Raw genomic sequence first — 21,288 nt, 5'->3', positions numbered from 1 at the left:
GTAGATTCTTATTCATGTGTGTTTTTGTACATAATTGGGTTTGAAAATTTTATTTATAATGCCTGTTACTTTTAAAAAGTTTGATAGTTTCAGTTCTATATCAACTTCATTTTCATATGACATTGTGCATCCTAAGTATTTGAATGTATTTACTTGCTCTATTTGTTTATTACTATTTTGCTTCTTACTGGATTAGCACCTTTGAAGGCCATGACTTTTGTTTTGTCTGTTGATATTTCCTTACCATATGTTTTTATCAGATTATTTAGACTGCCTAATGATGTTTGTTGGCCACAAAACCTATAGTACATTAGTGCCGTGTGTGGGCAAGAGGAATAGAAGAAAGGAGGAATCTGTTTACATTTTCTAAAGATAATTTTATTATCTATAAAGTAAATTTTATTACCAGCCAGGTTTCCTGTTGGTTACTAAGACATCTTCACGGCAGTAAAGAGAAGAAAATGCATGTATACAGTCATGCAGAATAAAGATAAATAATAGACTGAGTACTTAATGGTGTAATCTTATAGGTTTAACTGCCACCCTCAGTAGCTAAGAAGCTGGCCAACTGTTATACATCCATTCATATTACAATTTCTCTCAACAGTGTAGTGTTATTAAAACATTAAAAAAATCGCATTAGAGCCATCTGTTCAGATCATACTAGCCTCATTGCTGAAATCAGTCAGGTGTGATTCTCAGTAAACTATCCTCCATCAACAGAGAATAAATGAGTAAATCCTTAAGTAAATCTTGTCCACCCCACCACACAAAAAAAAATCAATAAATAAAATAAATAAATAAATAATAAATAAAAACCCCCATTAACATGTTGTTTATCCTGGTATCTATAAAAATCACATGAATTTTTAAAAGATATAACATTCAAACCTTTTTTCAAGATCTACCAAATATTAGCTACCTATATCTGCTTGCCAAAAGACTTCCATTATGAGATCTTCTTGGCATGTATAGATTCCTTTCTTCTGCAGATTGGCATTCTGTGCAAACTGGAACAACTCCCATATCTCTTATCTGCTTTTCTTTTTTGTGCACATGCATATTATTTTTATGCTTAGCAAAGATGCCTTATATACATATACTGGCCACTTAATTAGAAACTTCATAGAAATCAGTGGTTTCTGCATAGGCCATTACCAATCCTCTTCAATTCCCTGCACAGAGTTCAATGAGATATGGTTTGGGAACAGCCTTCATTCAATGCTTTGGTCAATGCTGCACAGAGGAAGTTCTGTTTGTCTGTACACGCCTCCTCAGATGACAGCAATCTCGTTCCTGACAGGCTATCTTAGGACCACAGTTACACCTCTTAGACAGGAGGTGTAGCTGTGGTCCTAAGATAGCCTGTCAGGAACAAGATTAGAACCACAGAACATTAGAACCTCTTAGACAAGCAATGTGGGTTATTTTTCCACTGATTAAACACCTAGGTTATCCCAGCTTTTGAGAAATCAGTCAGCTCTGCTGTTTTCAAAATCTTGGCTCCAGCCAGTCAAACTCCAAAAGATCTTTTGTTTTTTATGATCCTTTTGTTTGTTTGTTTGTGATCAACAGTATTGATGCTTTCTTAAATGGCTGCCTAAAATATGTGGTGATGCACATGAGCAAGTATTTTGCATTGAGATTTCTAATTCAGTGGCTGGTATGTGTAACACTTTCTAATACCTATCCATCATCCACTTATTTATCTAAGCCAATAGTTTATATTCCAATCCAAAATATCTAGTTTATACAACAGCCTTTTATGTGGTATCCTATCAAATGCCTTAGCAAAGTCCAAAAATATAATGTAAAGGTAGTTTCCCTGACTCAGTGCATGATGCCTCATTCCAATAAATAATTTCTCCAAGTACTTGAATGCTAGTTTTAATTTTGTGTGTATGATTACCATTTACAGGTAGTCCTCGACTTACGATTCACACTTACAATGGCCAAAATTATTATTAAAAATTCTCTAATTTAACTTTGACACCAGCATATACATACATATATCACATTGCTTTTGTATATGCATCACAGCATTGCCATTAGTCGATAAGCAAAGCCTATCACCAATACTCAATAGCTGCTGCTATAATTCACCCACTTCTAACTTATCACAGCCTTTAGCACATTAGCTGCTAATCAGCAGTTGCAATTTTTGTATCTTGTTGTAACCCCATCATGTCCAGTAAGAGAAGTAATACTACTGATGAAAATTCCAACATAAAAAAGAAGGCGAGGAAAGCTTTAAGTTTGGATGTTAAAATGAAGGTCATTAAAGCATATGGCAGAGGGAAAAAAGTCGGTGAAATAGCACAAGAAGAAAAACTGTTGCATTCAACTGTTTCAACAATTATAAAAGATAAATCAAGAATAATGGAGGCAGCTAAAGGAGCAGTTAATATGAAGTGTACAATTTTAACGAAAAAAAGAGAAGGGCCAATTCATGAAATGGAGAAGCTTTGAATGATATGGATAGATGATCAAATCAACAAGAATATTCCTCTCAGTTTGTTTATGATTCAAAGAAAAGCACACAGCCTATTTGATAATGTAAGGAAACAACAAGAAGAAAAATATGGCAAGCATACGTTTAACGCTAGTAAAGGTTGGTTTTATCGATTCAAAAGCCGATTTAACTTGCATAACATATGAATAAAGGGAAAATTTGCTAGTTCTGATTTTGAAACTGCTGAAATTTTCAAGAAAAATCTGAAAGAGATGATAAAAGATGAAGGCTATTTGCTAGAGCATATTTTTAACGTACATGAAACCAATCTGGTTTCATGTACGTTACATTCACAGAGAAAATTTACATTCACAGAGAAGCTACATCGGCACCTGTTTTTATGGCATTTAAAGATAGGATTACGCTTCTTCTTGGAGGAAATGCAGCTGGTTTTAAATTAAAATCATTTCTTGTTTACCATTCACAAAACCCCAGAGCTTTGAAAAACATTGACAAGAATAAGTTGCCAGTTTACTAAAGGATAATCCTAAGGCTTGGATGACAATTGTTTTATTTGAAGACCTGTTCTTAAATTGTTTTATTCCAGAAATACATGCCTACTGTCTTGAAAAAAACATTCCCTTTAAAATTTTTTTGCTGCTTGACGATGCTGTTTGGAATGTTTTAGTTATATGGAATGAATGGGGGTGGGGAAGACGATGAACATTTATCGATTGATCCACATAGATTTTATTATTTGACATTATTCATTTTGAACTTTTTTAAAGATTTAATAATTATGAACTATTCTATACTACTGTATGTTTTACCATCAGATACTGCAACCAAAGGAGAAATCTGAACTACTCTCATATGTTAGTCTATGTAATGAAGTATATAGGTATAAATATGTCTGCAGCTGTAAGAACATGAGTACTGTTTTTTTATTATTTTATTTATTTTTTTTTTTTTATTAGAAAATACTTTATATATTTATTTATTTTTTTAGAAAAAGGTTTAGACCATGTAGCAGAAACTATCCTGTCATATCTAGATGCCAGATCATTATGTGCAGCTGAATTGGTGTGTAAAGAATGGTATAGGGTAATATCAGAAGGAATGTTATGGAAGAAACTCATAGAACGTAAAGTCAGAACAGACTCACTCTGGAAGGGATTGGCTGAGAGAAGAGACTGGTAAGTTTATTTTCCTTACCACATGAACAGTTTTAACTACTGCAACATGTTCCTGATTTTCCTCAATATTTTCACTGTGCTTAAAATGGCGCTTGTTATAATTTAACATTATAACATTTTAATTTTATTTTAGGGAATGCATTCACTTCTGACTGTAAAAAAACTAATGATAGTTCCCACCCAAAGCTCCATTCCATCAGTATTGTTTTAAAAGAAATAATCACCATATCAAACTGATTCTTTGATCATTGCATGCTACTGCATTAATCTCTCAGAGGATGGTCAAATAATCAATTGGTGATGGATTATTTGGGCTCAGCTTAGCAGTTAGTCTGCCATTAAACTCATTTGATATAATTAAACACAATCCAAACAGCTAATGTAACTGTTATTTTTAGATCAGTATTTAATTTTTTTTTTATTATTATTTTGTCATTTAAATTTGAAATTGGCATTAAAACTCGTTCATTTAATTTCTTTTCTAATTATGCCATCTTGAACTAATGTCAAGACATTACACCATTAAGTTCTGTGACAGAAGAGGAAAAGAGGTCTGTATTCTCTCTGTACATAAAAAAAAAAAAAAAAAAAAAAAAAAAAAAAGCTCACTAGAATAACTGGACCCAGCACACAGTTAAATAGTAACACATTTTAATACGAATCATACATAAACAATACTAAATAATAGAGAGCTAAGATAATAAAGGTACCATGTTAGGTATTTAATTGGATACTGAACGAATGGGGATGGGTTGGCAAGTTGGGATTTAATTGACCAAATAGACAAAATACTGGAAGCATTAAGAATAGTTTTCAATCCTTTCTTAAACCAATAATTCATATTGGTTTAAGAAAGGATTATCACCCAGTTAAACAGCCCCCTCCCCCCCCATTTTTGTCAGGGAAAAAGGGCAAACAGCACAAAGTCAGCGACTGAAACAAAGCCTGGAACACCTCTCAACTCAACATCAGCAAAGTTCAAGATTGGTACTCTCAATATAAGAAGCATCAATGGAAAAGAAATGGAACTAGCAAAAGAATTGGATAAGTACCAGATCAACATAATAGGCATGACAAAGAAAATGAAAACAGGTGAGATCCCTCTTAGCAACAAATACAAAATGTTATATTCAGGCAATAACAATCAGGGAAAAGAAGGAGTCCTCATGTTGGAGGTTTAATGGAGTGTTGACAGTACTAAGAAAGGATTAAAAACTATTCTTAATGCTTCCAGTATTTTGTCTATCACTGAGATATCTACAGGGAGTACTGTTAGCACTTATAACACTCGTATACTCATAAAGTAATACTTAGGAGTATTATATTCCTTTGTGTGTGTTATACTGAAGATGCATCATCGACTCAGGTGAAATATTGAAAGCATTAAAAAAAAAAAAGTTTATAATCCTTTCTTAGTGCTGTCGACACTCCATTAAATCTCCAACATGTGATGTCCTCTCAGTACTTAACACAGTGTTTCTCAAACTTTTTTCGACTATGGAACACTTCACAAATCCTGAAATTTTGACAGAACACCTTGGTTATTTTGTAATGTATAAATTAATAATTAAATAATTAAATAATAATTAAAAAATTAATTATAAATCTGAAAACAAATCTGAAAACAAACCCCAACTCAACATCATCACCAGAGTTAAAGATCGGTACTATCAACGTAAGAAGCCTGAATGGCAAAGAAATGGAGCTAGCTGAGGAATTAGATAAGTACCAGATCGACATAATAGGGGTGACTGAAACAAAAAAGACCAAAACTGGTGAGATCTATCTGAGCAATAAATACAAAATGTTATATTCAGGCAAAGACAATCAAGGAAAAGAAGGAGTAGCCATAGTATTCAACACAAAATACGAGGCTCATCTTCTTGAATGGCAGGCAGTCTCAAGTAGAGTAATGTGGGCAAATATGAGAATGGAGAACTGGACAATGAGACTTATTTGTGCCTATGGTCCCACAGAAGGTTCTACTAAGGTAGAAGTGGAGGAATTTTTTGAGGCTTTAGAAAAAGCAACTGACACAATGAAAAAGGAAAAGTTGGTCCTTGTTGGGGATCTAAATAGTAGAGTAGGAAATGATTGTGAGACATACAAAAATATTTTGGGAAAATTTGGAGAAAAGAGCAAAGCTAATAATAATGGCAAATATCTGTTGGATTTCTGCTCAGGACATGGACTGGTTATTACTAACACCATGTTCCAACATAAAAATGTGCACAAATTCACATGGAGAGAAGAGGCTAGGAATAAGAAAAGTCTCATTGACTATGTTATTGTTGATAGTGATGTTTTCTCCCTGGTGCAGGACACCAGAGTGTACAGAGGATTTGAAATTGGAAGTGATCACTATTTAGTCTTGAGCAGGATAAAATTGAATTTCATATTGAAAAGAATAACATGTAAGAAAGTTTTAAAGCGAATAAAAGTTGAGCAGCTCTCAGATGTGAACTGTAGACTAAAATACAGAAATATTATTGAAAAGAAAATGAAAGAGTTTGAGAACAGGAATCAAACCTTGGAGATTCAGTGGCAAACTCTGAAGGAAACATTGATTGATTCTGCCAGAGAGGCATGTGGTGAGGTTGTATGCAAGGATAAAAAAATCAGAACTCCCTAGTGGACACAGGAAGTAAAAGAGGCAGTGAAGGAAAAGAAGAAAGCATATCAAAAGTTCCTGGCAAATAAGTCAGCTTTTACTCTTACAGAATACAGAGACAAATGTAAGAAAGTTAAACAGCGTGTAAAACTAGCTAAACAAAAGTCATGGGAGGACTTTGGCAAGAATATAGAAAATAAATATCAAGAAGGTGGCAAAATATTCTGGAGGTTGTTGAAAAAGCTTAGGAATGGTGGAAAGAGTGCTGTAAAAGGAATTAGAGATGATAAAGGTGAAATGAAAACAGGAGAAAAAGATATCCTTGAAGTATGGAGTAATTACTTTGAAAAACTGCTAAATGAAACAAGCAGTGATGACAGCACAGTGATAAAAAACACTGACCAGGCATGCAGTCAGGAATACATATCCATACTTGAAGTAGAAAAAGCCATCAAAGGCTTGAAATGTGGAAAGGCAGCAGGAGTACATGATATTCGACCAGAAATGCTGAAGTATGGTGGTATAAGAGTCTTACAGTGGCTGCACTGCATAGTTCAGAAAGCCTGGACAGAGGGACGAATTCCCGATGATTGGAGTAGAGCTCTCATAGTACCCATATATAAAAAGGGAAATAAAACTGAATGTGAGAATTACAGAGGTATTTCCCTACTGAGTGTTCCTGGCAAGATCTATGCAAGTATACTTGAGAAACGGTTGAGAAGAATTGTGGAAGAAAAGCTTGGTGAAGAACAAGCTGGATTCAGGCCAAATAGAGGCTGTCAGGATCAGATCTTCACTTTACGACAAATAGTCGAGAAAGCGTGGGAATATAACAAAGATCTGTATATAAGTTTTGTCGATTTGGAAAAGGCATATGACAAGGTGCCAAGAGAGAAGCTATTCAATACGCTGCAATTATATGGTGTCAATGGGGCATTATATCAAGCAATACTTAGTCTTTATTTGAGTTGTGAGTCAGCAGTTAGAATTGAAGGAAGTACAGGAAGATGGTTTAATGTTAAATCTGGTGTGAGACAAGGATGTACATTATCCCCTCTGTTATTCATTATCTATATGGATGACATTATGAAGGAATGTGGTATTAAACCTGATATCAAAATTGGAGATGTTAATGTCAGCTCTTTGCTTTATGCGGATGATGTTATACTTCTAAATAAATCCGCTACAAGTCTGCAAGATTCTCTGACTAAATTGAATAGCTGTTGTAATAGATATGGTATGAAGGTCAGCAATAAAAAGACAAAGACAATGAAAATAGGCAGAATCATTGAAAATGTCAACTGTGTTGTGAATGGAGAACCTGTGGAACAAGTAAAACATTTCAGCTACTTAGGCACAATTCTTACTGAAGATGGTAAACTAAATATTGAAATAGACAACAGAATCAGCAAAGCTGGTATCGTGGGAAGTCATTTGAATAAATTCATATGGAATAAGAAAGAAATTAGTCGGAACACTAAATTAGCTGTATACAAGACTGTGTTCAAACCAATTTTAACTTATGGATCTGAGAGCTGGGTCAGAAGTAAAACACTTGACCAAAGACTAGAGACCACAGATATGAGAGTCCTGAGAAAGATTAGAGGTGTGAACAGATGGCATCAATGGCAATATCATATTAAAAATGAGGATATTAGGAAAGAACTTGACATTGTCAGCATCCAGGAATGTGTTAGCAGAGCTAATCTCAGATGGTATGGTCACTTAAATGGAATGGGAGAGGAAAGATTAGCAAAACAAGTGTTCTCTGCCAGGTTGGCTGGAAAACGACCCAGAGGAAGACCAAGATATAGGTGGATTGATACGGTACAAAGTGCCTTAGACGATAGAAATATAAGATCTGATAATGTTGGAGTCTTGACAAGTAACAGACTGATTTGGAGGAAAATTGTAGATAGGAAGTTAGTAATGATGTAATTTTTTCATGTAGTACTGTCATATCCTGTACACCCCTTGAGGGTACATGGCAGGAATTTGATGATGATGATGATGAAAAATTAATAATTAATTATTGATTAATAATTAATTAAACATCAATTAAACCATCATTAAATTAATTTGTGCTGACAAATTAATTTAATAATGATAAATTCCAGAACTATTCGCGGAACACCTATTCACCTTCTGTGGAACACCAGTTAAGAACCACTGACTTAACACATGAAAATAAGGAATAGCAATATTATTCGGCACTAAATACGAGGATAATTTTCTAGAATGGCAGGTTTCTAGAGGCATTAAAGAAGACAGCTAACAATAAAAAAGGAAAAGTTGATCCTTTTCCTTGGAGATTGTTGGGGATCTAAACAGCAGAGTAGGAAATGATTACCAGCCATTTAGATTTCTATATGGCTGCTATTACTAACATCATGTTCCAGTATAAAAATGTGCACAAATTCGCATGGAGACAGGTGCAAAATATATGAAAAGTCTCATTGACTAGGTTATTGTTGATAGCAGTGTTTTCCTACTGGTTCAGGACATGAGTATACAGAGTATTTGAAATCAGAAGTGATCACTATTTAGTTTTGAGCAGTATAAAACTGAAAATTTCATATTTAAAGAAGAGTGTAAGAAAGTTTTAAAATGAAAAGTTAAGCAGCTCTCAAATGCAAGCTGTAGACGAAAATACAAACATTATTCAAGAAATATGAAAGAGTTTGAAAATGATAACCAAACTTTGGTGATTTGGTGACAAACCCTGAATAAAACTGACTGATTCTGCCAGAGGCATGTGGTGTGATTGTCTACAAGGATAGAAAAATCAGAACTCCATGAGAACTCAGGAAGTTAAAGAGGCAGTAAAGAAAAAAGAACAAATCATATCTAAAGTTCCTGCCAAGTAGGTCAGCTCTTAGAGAATAATATAAAAAAATGAAGCACTGTGTAAAATTAGTGAATAAAAATCATGAGAAGACTTTGGTAAGAACATAGAAAAACAAATATCAGGAAGTTGGCAAAATATTCTGGAGGCAATTTGAAAAAGCTTAGAAATGGGGGAAAGAGTACTGTAAAAAGAATCAGAGGTGACAAGGATAAAATATAAGACTTATTGTGTATGTGACCATAGGTTTTTTTTAATTACTATATATGTTCATATAATAATGCCTACCAGTTTCGCTAGCAACTGTCTAGCTTTCTCAAAGCTTGAATAGCAAACACAAAAAAAATGATAAATGCACAAAGTATAAAGAATACAAAACCGTTAGTAACTATTAGGTAGCTAAGTTGATACGTTTGTGTGACAATGTCAGCATGTATTGCAAATCTTTAGTCCGTGTCCTGAACACGCGTTGCATGAGCATGCATTATATGATTGTTGGTGTACTGTAGTTCCGTCAAACTGAGTGAATTGATTAAATTTTTCCAAGTCTCATTCAGTATGGCACCTTGATTTCTGTTTAGGTTGCTGCCTGTTCATAGGACTACTGTTACTTTTGAATAATCGGTGTCTGAAATCATCATCTATGTAGGGCATAGAACTATTTTCCCAGTCTATAGAATGATTAGAAGTTGAAAAGTGATGCGATAAACTGGAGGTGTCCTGCTATGATTGACATCTCCAACATGTTCTTTCTGTCTGATTTCGAGGCTTCTTGAAGTTTGTCCAGTGTAGGAGAGGCCAATGTAGGTGTAGGTTTGTCCAATGTTTCCGATATTTCGGCAACGTCACTTTGCCATTTTCAAAAGGAACTTACAAAAAGGCACATGCACGCAGGCACAACACAGTAACTGAGAATGAAGATATGAAGCTATCATTCTCCTAGAGGTCCTGATGGTGCCATTTAGCGGGCTAAGTAGGTATTCTTGGCCATTGGGCTGAAGGTCTGCTGATGTATGCCTCCCAAATTTGGGGCAGTTGCATACAACTAAATTTGTTGAGGTTTGGAGAGTTTCTTAGGGCTTGAGGCTGATTCCACAAATAGTCTTTCGAATTTGTATTTGCTATGGTGTATTACTGTAGCTTTCTTCCACTGTATTCTGTGGCATGTATCCAGAGCATGGTCTGCAAGACCAGAATGGCTGTACTTGAAACCGGATGTAGTCCTTGTGTTCAGAAATTCTGATATTCGCTGTCCTGCCTGTTTGGCCAGTACGACACTTTACAACTGCAAGGAACCTGGTATACACCAGGTAGGTCTAGGGGAAGTGGTTGGTCTTTGGTGGAGCGGATAAGGGATGCCAATTTTCTGTAAGACCTGTAACAGGAGGTGAGGCATGTTTTTTTTAAATTTTGGTTATTTTTTCCGCGGTGCCTCGGATGTAGGGAATGGTGATGGATTTAGAATAATCTTGTTGTGGAGGGGGGGGTGGCTGTGGTTTGTAGGTTTTAATATTTTTTGGATTTTTTTTTTGGGAGGGGGGTAGCCATTGGCTAAGAAAGTGTTGAAGATGTGATCTAGTTCAGTGTTTAGGGCTATGTTGTTAGAACAGATTAGTTTAGCCCTGTTGTATAGTGTTTTCACCACTCCATATTGTTGTGAGGGGGGGCGATTGTTGATGAATGTTTATGCCTGTATGGGTGGGTTTTCTATAAACTGAGAAAACCAAGGTTCCATCAGGCTGGCGTTGGACTAGTGTGTCTAGGAAAGGGAGGGTGTTGTTTTTTCCTCTTTTTCCAGGGTGAACTTGATTCTGGCGTGTTGGTTGTTTAAATGTGCAAGGAAGGAGAGGAGTGTTTCAGAGCCATGTGGCCAAATAGCAAACACATCATCAACGTAGCGAAGCCATATGGTTGGTTTTTGTGGGGCAGAGGCTAAGGCTTTTTCTTCAAAGGTCTCCATAAAGAAATTGGCCAAAGGTGGGGAGAGTGATGAATCCATGGCTGTCCCCTCTATTTGTTTGTAGAATTTTCCCTGCCAAACGAAATAGCCTGAGTTCATTGTGAACTGAAATAGGGCTGAGATATCAGGAGAAAATTTAGCTTGGATTAGCTCTAAAGTTTCCTTGAGTGGGATATTTGTGAATAAGGAGGAGACGTCAAAGCTGACCATTATGTTAGTATGTTGGAGTGTAAGGTTTTCTATGCTGGCTTTGAGGTGGGCTGAGTTTTTTTATGTGTGATGGTGTGTTGCCATATATAGTGTGTGAGCTCTTTGGCCAAATGTTTAGCTAATTTTTATGTGGGGGAATCAGTGCCATCCACTATGGGACGTAATGGCATATTTTCTTTATGTATTTTTGGGAGTCCGTAAATACGGGGGGGGGGTAGGGTATGGAGTTAAACGGCTTTAATCTGTTGGTCACTTCTACAGGCCAAGAAGTGACTTTCTTGAGGAGCCTGTGAAGTTTTCTGATTTGTGAGTTGGTGGGATTGTAATTGATAGGGAGGTAAGTCGCCCGATCTAATAGAAGAGCATTAACCTTACTTTTGTAGTCCTTTTCGTTAAGTACTACAGTTGCATTTCCCTTATCCGCTTTGGTGATAACTAATTCTTTATTATTCCTCATTTCCTGTAGAGCTTTGAATTCCTTGTTGGATATGTTGGTTTTTGGTGGTCTTGCTTTGGAAAGGACGCAAGCTACATCCAGTTTTACACTGTTGATGATTTGATGTGGAAGGTGGCGGATTCCCCTTTCGATCTGGATAATGATATCCTCACTAGGTATTTTTCTGGGAGCCATGGCGAAGTTGTGGCCATGTGAAAGCGCGTTGATTGTTCAGGCTTCATGGCGACTGAAGAAAGGGTGATTACAGTGTTGGTAGCAAGTTTTGGATTGACGGTAGAATTCTTTTTTAATTTTTCGAATATTTTCATCTGTCAGCCTCGTATTTTTTCAAATTCTTTGTCTGCAGTGGTACATGAGATGTCATGTAAAATAGACCACAGTTCGTGATTTAAAGTGCACGAAAGTTCATCTTCGAAGGCACGAATAGCTTCATTAATTTCCGCTAAGAGAAACCGCGTGGCGGTGATTTGTTCACATAGCTAGCGCAGTTATATATACGGAGAGCTTTTTGCGAAACAAAATGGTGCTTGAATTTTACACAGCTCGGGATTACACTTTATTATCCCGGCAGTGTTTTAGGAAAGTTAGAGGATTTAATTGTCTAGACAGCTTCAACTTCATTTTACCATATTGGCGGGCCTTCTGTGCGATCGTATCTTCGTGGATGATGTGTTGATTCTCGTAGTCAGGCTTATACGTTGGTTGCATTTCTAAATCACTTAGGGAATTGAACAACGTATATCCGTATATAACTTAAATTATACTTTAATAAATATTTCCGATATTTCGGCAATGTCACGTTGCCATTTTTAAAAGCAACTTACAAAAAGGCACGTGCACACAGGCACTACAACACAGTAACTGAGAATGAAAATATGAAGCTATCGTTCTCCTAGAAGTCCTGATGGTGCCCTCTAGTGGGCTAAGTAGGTGTTCTTGGCTGTTGGGCTGAAGGTCTGCTGATGTATGCCTCCCAAATTTGGGGCAGTCGCATACAACCAAATTTGTTGAGGTTTGGAGAGTTTCTTAGGGCTGAGGCTGATTCCACAAATAGTCTTTCGAATTTGTATTTGCTACGGTGTATTACTGTAGCTTTCTTCCACTGTATTCTGTGGCGTGTATCCAGAGCATGATCTGCAAGACCAGAATGGCTGTACTTGTGAAACCGGAAGAAAGCTACAGTAATACACCGTAGCAAATACAAATTCAAAAGACTATTTGTGGAATCAGCCTCAACCCTAAGAAACTCTCCAAACCTCAACAAATTTGGTTGTATGCAACTGCCCCAAATTTGGGAGGCATACATCAGCAGACCTTCAGCCCAACGGCCAAGAACACCTACTTAGCCTGCTAGAGGGCACCATTAGGACTTCTAGGAGGACGATAGCTTCATATCTTCATTCTCAGTTACTGTGTTGTGCCTGCGTGCACGTGCCTTTTTGTAAGTTCCTTTTGAAAATGGCAACGTGACATTGCCGAAATATCGGAAATATTTATTAAAGTATAATTTAATTTATATTCGGATCTACGTTGTTCAATTCCCTAAGTGATTTAGAAATGCATAGCCATCGTATAAGCCTGTCTATGAGAATTAATATTGGTGAAGATTTCATTTTCAAATTTCTCCATGAAAAGGTCTGCACATGGTGGTGACCGAGGGCTACCCATGGCTAGGCTTTCTAATTATTGGTACACCTTGTTGTTTACCTTAAAGAAATTTGATTTTAGGCAATGCTTGAACATCTGTGTAATATCTACAGGAAAGAGATCTTTGATAATGTTAATGACTTATTCTATTGGTACATTTGTAAATAAGGATACATCCTGACTGGCCATTATGTCTGTTTTTGTTGGTTTCACATTCTTCAGTTTTTCAACAAATTGTTGAGAATTTTTAATATAGGATTCTGTTTGTCTGATTTTGTGAAGGATGTGAAACCAACAAAAACAGACATAATGGCCAGTCTGGATGTAGTATCCTTGTTTACAAATGTACTAATAGAAGAAGTCATTAACATTATCAAAGATCTCTTTCCTGTAGATATTAGACATATGTTCAAACACTGCCTAAAATCAAATTTCTTTAAGGTAAACAACAAGGTGTACCAACAATTAAAAGGCCTAGCCATGGGCAGCCCTCTGTCACCACCATGTGCAGACCTTTTCATGGAGAAATTTGAAAATGAAATCTTCACCAATATTACTCCTAAACTGTCAATATGGTGGAGATATGTAGATGATATCTTCATCATATGGCAAGAAAGCATAGAAAACCTACATATGTTTGTTGATAGAATCAATTCACTCCACAACAAAATCAAATTTACCCTAGAAGTGGAAAATAACAAACAACTGCACTTCTTAGACATATACTGGTAAAGAGACAAGATAACAATTTCAAACTGTCCATGTACAAAAAGCCTACAGATACTGGACGATATCTACATTATTCTTCAAACCATCATAGGTCACATAAACATAGCATCATCCACATGTTGGGAAATAGAGTATGCAAATTGGTCTCAGACGAAGATAAGGTTCAGACAGAACTGTCTCAAATTGTTACAACACTATCTCAAAATGGATATCCTCTAAACATTATCAACAAATTCCTGTATAAAGATAACCACCGACAACAAGAAACAGTCTCCTAGCAGGTTACAATGGTCGTCATCCCCTTTATGGGTTTGGTTTCCACCAATATAGAGAGATCGTTAAAAGCTCATGACATCAGAGTTGTATTTAAACCAACTACTAGCATTAGACAGGTATTAAGATCTCCTAAGGATAGTGTTCCATTTTAAGAATATCCAGGTGTGTGTAATATTCCATGTATGTGTAGCCTCTCCTACATTGGAGAAACTTCAAGAAGCAAAATCAGACAGAAAAAACATGTTGGAGATGTCAATCATAACAGGATGATCACCTCCGGTTTACCGCATCACTTTTCAACTTCTAACCATTCTATAGACTGTGAAAATAGTTCTGTGCCCTACATAGATGATGATTTCAGACACCGATTATTCAAAGAAGCAACAGTAGTCCTACGAACAGGCAGCAACCTAAACAGAAATCGAGGTGTCATATTGAATGAGACTTGTAAAAATTTAATCAATTCATTCAGTTTGACAGAACTACAGTACGCCAACAACCATGTAATGTGCGCTCATGCAACGAGTGTTCAGGACACGGACTAAAGATTTGCAATACATGCTGGCATTGTCCGGTTTTGTATTCTTTATACTTTGTGCATTTATCATTTTATTTGTGTTTACTGTTCAAGCCTTGAGAAAGCTAGACAGTTGCTAGTGAAACTGGTAGCCGTTATTATATGAACATATATAGTAATTAAAAAAAAAAAAACTATGGTCACATAAACAATAATAAGCCTTATATTTTAACACTTCCATGACCAAATATGAATACTTTAAATAGGTGACAAGGATATTCTACATGTCTGGAGTAATTACTTTGAAAAATTACTAAGTGAAACAATTAGTGTAAGCACGGGAATAGAAAATACTCAACAGGAATACACATGAATACTCAAAGTAGATAAAGCCTTCAAAAGCCTGAAATGTGGAATGGCAGCTGGAGTAGATGATATATGACCAGAAACTCTCAAATATGAAGGTATAAAAGTTGGTGGTGGTGAGCAGTAGATGTTATTGATGGTAGTAGTAGTATTGTGTGTAGGTGGAGAATTAAATAGTAGGGGAGATGGAGAGATGTGTGTAGTGGAGAAGAGTTGAGTGTCCCCTCATGATGAGTCCTTAGACTCATTGGTGGTGTCATGTAACAATAATAATAAAAGTTTTACATGGGTTGCTCTGCATAATTTTGAAGGTCTGGTCAGAGTGCCGAATTCCAGATGATTGGATTATCTCTCATAGCATCCATCTATATAAAATAAAGGGAAATAAAACAATGTTAGAGTTAGAGATATTTCCTTACTGAGTATTCCTATTAGGATTTATGCAAGTATACTTGAGAATCAGCTAAGAAAAATTGTGGAAGTGAAGCTTGATGGAGAACAAGCTGGATTCAATCATAAATAGAATTGTTAGGATCAGATTTTCACTTTAAAACAAATAGTGGAGAAATCGTAAGAATATAGCAAGGATCTGTATTTGAGTTTCATAGATCTGGAAAAGACATATGACAAGGTAACATGAGGAAAGCTATTCAAAACATTACAGTTATATGGTGTAAATATGACATTATATCAAGCATACATAGTCTATATTTGAGTTATAAATCAGCTGTTAGAATTGAATGAGTTATAGGCAGATTATTTGATGTTAAATCAGGTGTACAGCAAGAGTGCACATTATCTGTACTGTTACTCATCATCTGTATGTATGACAGTATGAAGAAAAGTGGTGTTAAACCTGATATCAAAATTAGTGATGTTAATCCTTGGTCTTTACTTGATTCAGATGATGTTATACTCCTAAATGAATCCAGTACATGTCTGCAAGATTTTTGTACTAAATTGAATTACTTTTGTGATAAATGTGTATGAAAATCAGCAGTAAAAAGATAGTCAGTGAAAATATCAACTGCATCCTGAATGGAGAATTTATAGAACAATTAAAATATTTCAGCTATTTAGGCACAATTTTTAGTGAAGATGGCAAATTAAATATAAAAATAGACAACAGAATTATAAAGCTAGTATGGTATGAAGTCAACTGAATTAATTTGTATGGAATAAGAGAAATTAGTCAAATGCTAAATTAGTTGTATACAAGACAGTATTCAAACCAGTTTTAATTTATGAATCTGAGAGGTAGCATGACCAGATGGTATCAATGGTATTATTATATTAAAAATGAGAATATTGAGAAAAAACTTGCAGTTGTTAGCAGAAATGATCTTGGGTGTTATGTTCACTTAAAGAGAATGGGAGAGGAATGATTAGCAATGCAATTTCCCTTTATGTAGAAGATTTTAGCATCTTCAGTCATTCATATAATATGAGGGTCATAGAAAGACACTACAGCCATTTATCATTTTTCAAATTGGGTTCACATTTTCACAGCAGATGAAAGTTTGCATGCATTCTTGTGGTGATCTTCATCCTGACCTCAGAACTCTGAGTAGTACAAGCATTAATTCCATTTGCACCAGAAGCCAAGTTCTTTGGATGCATATTTAACAGCAAACAGTTTCCTTCCTCACCTATGCTAGTTATGCAAAAGTGCATGAAGTGTTGACCATCCTTTGCGCCCCTATCTTCTGCCTCTTAGGGTGCAGATAGATGCCCTTTGCTTTATATTGCTCACTTTAAGATCGAATCATGATTATGGGTGCCAAGTGTATGCTTCTGCCAGAGAAAGTACTCTGAGATAGCTGACTCTTCACCATCCAGCAATAGGAATTGTAACTGGTGCATTTTTAGGCCCAATTTTTAGTGAAGATGGCAAATTAAATATGAAAATAGACAACAGAATTATAACAGAACTAGTATGGTATGAAGGCAACTGAATTAATTTGTATGGAATTAGAGAAATTAGTCAAATGCTAAATTAGCCGTATACAAGACAGTATTCAAACCAGTTTTAATTTATGAATCTGAGAGGTAGCATGACCAGATGGTATTAATGGTATTATCCAAGGGTACAAAGGTGGATAACAAAGATGGTGTCAAGACTGTACAATGTTAGTTATGAGGATTGGCTGAGGAAGTGTTGACTGCAGAGTTTGGTGGATAGAAGGAGGGGTGATATGATTGAGACTTTTAAACTGTTGAGAGGTAGTTACAGGGTTGACACTGGGGAGTTTTTTCGCTTGGTTGAACAGCAGGAAGGAGTCATGACAAGGGGCCATCTCTGGAAGTTACCAAAGGAAACTGTGAGAAAGAGGGTGAGGAGTGGTTTCTTTGCATGGAGGATGCATTCCATTGCCTGATGGAGTGCTGAGAGTGAGAATGGTCAATGCATTTAAGGAGTGGTTATGATAGACTTTGTGTTTCCTAGGAGGGACCTCCCTCAATGAGTCTTGATAGACTTGTGTTTCTTAGAAAGGACCTCCCACGATGAGTCTTTTGACTCCATGGACGCCTGAATAATAATAATAATAATAATTTTGAACTTCTGATCCCTACTCTGTACATCAAGGCAAATGAATCGCCTTTGTTGCTTCACCAAGAGTTATATGTCTATTATATACTACAAAAATAAAATCCTAGGCAAATCATCCCATGTAGCTAACTGTTTTTTGTCAATAAAAAACAGTTAGTTTTTTATTGACATACAAATTTATTTATTTTTTATTTAGCCATACAAATGATTGTATGGCTTAAATTAAAGATACCAAGAAATTATATTCTTGGTTTAATCCTTTTTCTAAGTTAGAAAAACTGCCAACTATCCCAAATGGTTGTATGGCTCTTATGTCAGACTGCCATACAAACCTTTGGTGTACAAATAAAAGTTCTAGATGGGGTAAATAGGCTTTATAAAGATAGACAAAATAGCATTGATCACAGTCAACTTACACATTCTTATTTACCAAGGTCTGATGACCCTCCCATGTGTGAAAAATGCAAAACATCTTACTATTTGTCATCTCATGTGGAGTGCCAGCACTTCACATGAGAGTGGAATGAAATTTTTATCTCTCCCTCTAGCCAAGCTGTGTACACTCAGGCAGATGTTATCAGACTTGGATAAATTGCGTGACATTTTTAACTTTTTACAAATAATTAATTTATACGAACATATTTGATTATAAATTTTATTTATATGTAGATACAGCAGTATCTTGCTAATCCGAACCTCTTTAGTCTGAATCCTCCAGTAATTCGGACTGCGGTTTGAAAGAAAAAAAAAAGTTTTATTTATTATATTATTATTTTGTGTGCTATTATTTTTATTTAATAATTATTATTTTAACTACTATTATTTATTTTATTATTATTACATTACAGTATATATATTTTTTCACACTGTAGGCCTATTTTTATGTATTGTGTGTTCACGTTTGTTTTTTTATACTGTGCAGTACGTACTGTATTGTCGGCATGAATCACCTCTGTCGAGCGTCATGGAAAAAACTGTGGCTTTCTAGAATTTACAAAGATATCTATGGTGATACACAAAAAACGGAAATTCAAAACTGGCATAATTTGGTTAAAAATATAAATCCAAATGTTGAAATTTCGCAAACAGATGTTAAGGAATGTATTACAGGTAGAACCGAAAGTCAATTCGTAATCAAATCAGATGCTTAAATTATAAATATAACATTACAGAATGAATTAGCAGACGATGATGACGATAAAGAATTTGAAGAAAAAAAAAGTAAAACACGAAGAAGCAGTTGACAGTTTTAATATGTGTGTAGAAGGGGCTAAGCAGAATGATACGCCATTCCACAAAATTTTATTGCTAATGCAGCTCAGAGAGGAAGCATTCAAAAAAAGTTTAGCTTCCAAGAAGCAAAAGAAAATCAGTGACTTTTTTATAAAGAAATAAAAAAAAATTTTTTTTGTGTTATTTTGTGAAATTTTTTTTGTGTGTTGTGTACAAGAAAGTGATACTTTTTACACAAATTAAGTTATGTACTGAAACTATGCAATTTTATTAAATCAGAATCCTCAACAATACAGGTACATACAAACTAAATTTTTTACTAAAATAAACTTGTGTACTGTATTATTTTTTAAGTTTTATATTACAGTACAGTAGCATTTTTTCTGTCCGTTAATTCATTTATTTAGAGAATTAAATTGATGTACCATTAGAATCTGATTATTTTTGTTTTAAACACTAGTTATTGTTTCCTCTTGGGGGAAATTCGCTAATCTGAACGTGTGCAGGTTTTATTAGTTCAGATTAGCGAGATACCACTGTACTGCATTGTTTAAATTAAGTTTTGTACATACATATTATTTACTAATTTATCTCTTTCCGACTACAGTGGTATCTCGCTAATCCAAACCTCTTTAGTCCGAACCCTCCAGTAATCCAAACTGCGGTTTGAAAGAAAAAAAGTTTTATTTATTACGTATTATTATTTTGTGTACTATTATTTTTATTTAATAATTATTATTTTAACTATTATTTATTTATTTTATTATTATTACAGTACAGTATTTTTTTCATACTGTCAATTGCACGGTTATACTGGAGATCTATTTTGATTTATTGTGTGTTCATGTTTGCATTTTTATACTGTACAGTACGTACTGTATTGTCGGCATGAATCACAAATATACACAAAAAGAGGAAATTCAGAACGTGCATAATTTGGTTAAAAATATAAATCCAGATGTTGATATTTCACAAACAGATGTTATGGAATGGATTACAGGTAGAACCGAAAGTGATTTCGAAATCAAATCAGATACTAAAATTATAAATATGACGCTACAGAACGAATTAGAAGACAACGATGACCATGCAGAACTCAAAGAAAAAAAAGTAAAACATGAAGAGGCAGCTGACAGTTTTAATATGTGTATAGAATGTGCTAAGCAGAATGATACGCCATTCCACAAAATTTTGTTGCTAATGCAGCTTCGAGAAGAAGCATTCGAAAAAAGTTTAGCTTCCAAGAAGCAAAAGAAAATCAGTGACTTTTTTATAAAGAAATAAAAAAACTTTTTTTGTGTGTGTTGTTTTGAAAACTTTTTTTTTGTGTGTGTTGTATACAAGAAAGTGATATTTTTTATGCAAATTAAGTTACGTACTGAACTATGCAATTTTATTAAATCAGAATCCTCAACAATACAGTTACATGCAAATTAAATTTTTTACTAAAATAAACTTGTGTACGGTTTTTTTTTTTTGTTTGTTTTGTTTTACATTACAGTACAGTAGTTTTTTTCTATCAGTTAATTTATTTACAGAATTAAATTGATGTACCATTAGAATCTGATTTTTTTCTTAAACGCTAGTTATTGTTGTCTCTCATGGGGGAAAATTTGTTAATCCAAACTTTTTGCTAATCCGAACGAGCACGGTTTTTATTAGTTCGGATTAGCTAGATAGCACTGTATTAATACCTTGTGTACTGTTGTAACCTTTGCTGTCATTGCATCAATAAACCATAAATCAACCAACCAACCAACTGTTTCCTTCCTATCTTTATCATATACTTTTTCATGCTGAACAAAGCTTAAATAGAAGCTATTTTATTCCCATGCTTTCTTTTTGAAGTGGCCATTTTATTGTAGCATAACAAGCTTATAAAAATGCATATAGAACAGGTTTCACTGATCTCAGACTGTAGTTTATAAAATATTACAGTTTGTAACTTCTGTAGTCTGGGCTATGCCCTGTGAATGGACAAGATACTTTTCACATTAGAAAAAAGAATCGCACAACTGTTAGCCCTTTCTTGGCACGCATCTTTCGAATCTTTTGTCGTCTTTTTCTGTTTATTGAAAGTCAACATACATATGCTGGAAAATATTTTCATGAACAATCACATTATTATCCTACCTAACAGTATAGAATCCTTATAATACTAAATTTGGAACTTGGGTTATTTGTTCTAATGATGCAGCTCCTGCCACAGAACTGAATTCAGTTACCTTCACTACATTT

At 34.9% G+C, this 21,288-nt stretch overlaps 1 protein-coding gene across 1 annotated transcript in view; it reads left to right on the top strand.

Moving 5' to 3' along the window:
- LOC150110561 (beta-TrCP-like) overlaps nucleotides 1-21,288 on the top strand; it is a 171,976-nt gene that overhangs the window by 29,401 nt on the left and 121,287 nt on the right. The window contains exon 3 of the mRNA XM_090394800.1: nucleotides 3,462-3,648. Coding sequence (XP_090250926.1) covers nucleotides 3,462-3,648 — 187 coding nt within the window. The remainder of the gene's footprint in view (nucleotides 1-3,461; nucleotides 3,649-21,288) is intronic.

Source organism: Typopeltis vanoorti, chromosome 1 (genome assembly GCF_054136105.1).
Source record: "Typopeltis vanoorti isolate ZY-2024b chromosome 1, IOZ_Tvanoo_1.0, whole genome shotgun sequence".
Lineage (NCBI taxonomy): Eukaryota > Metazoa > Arthropoda > Arachnida > Uropygi > Thelyphonidae > Typopeltis > Typopeltis vanoorti.
The sequence above is the reverse complement of the archived record's forward strand: the minus strand, read 5'-3'. Positions and strand labels throughout refer to the sequence as shown.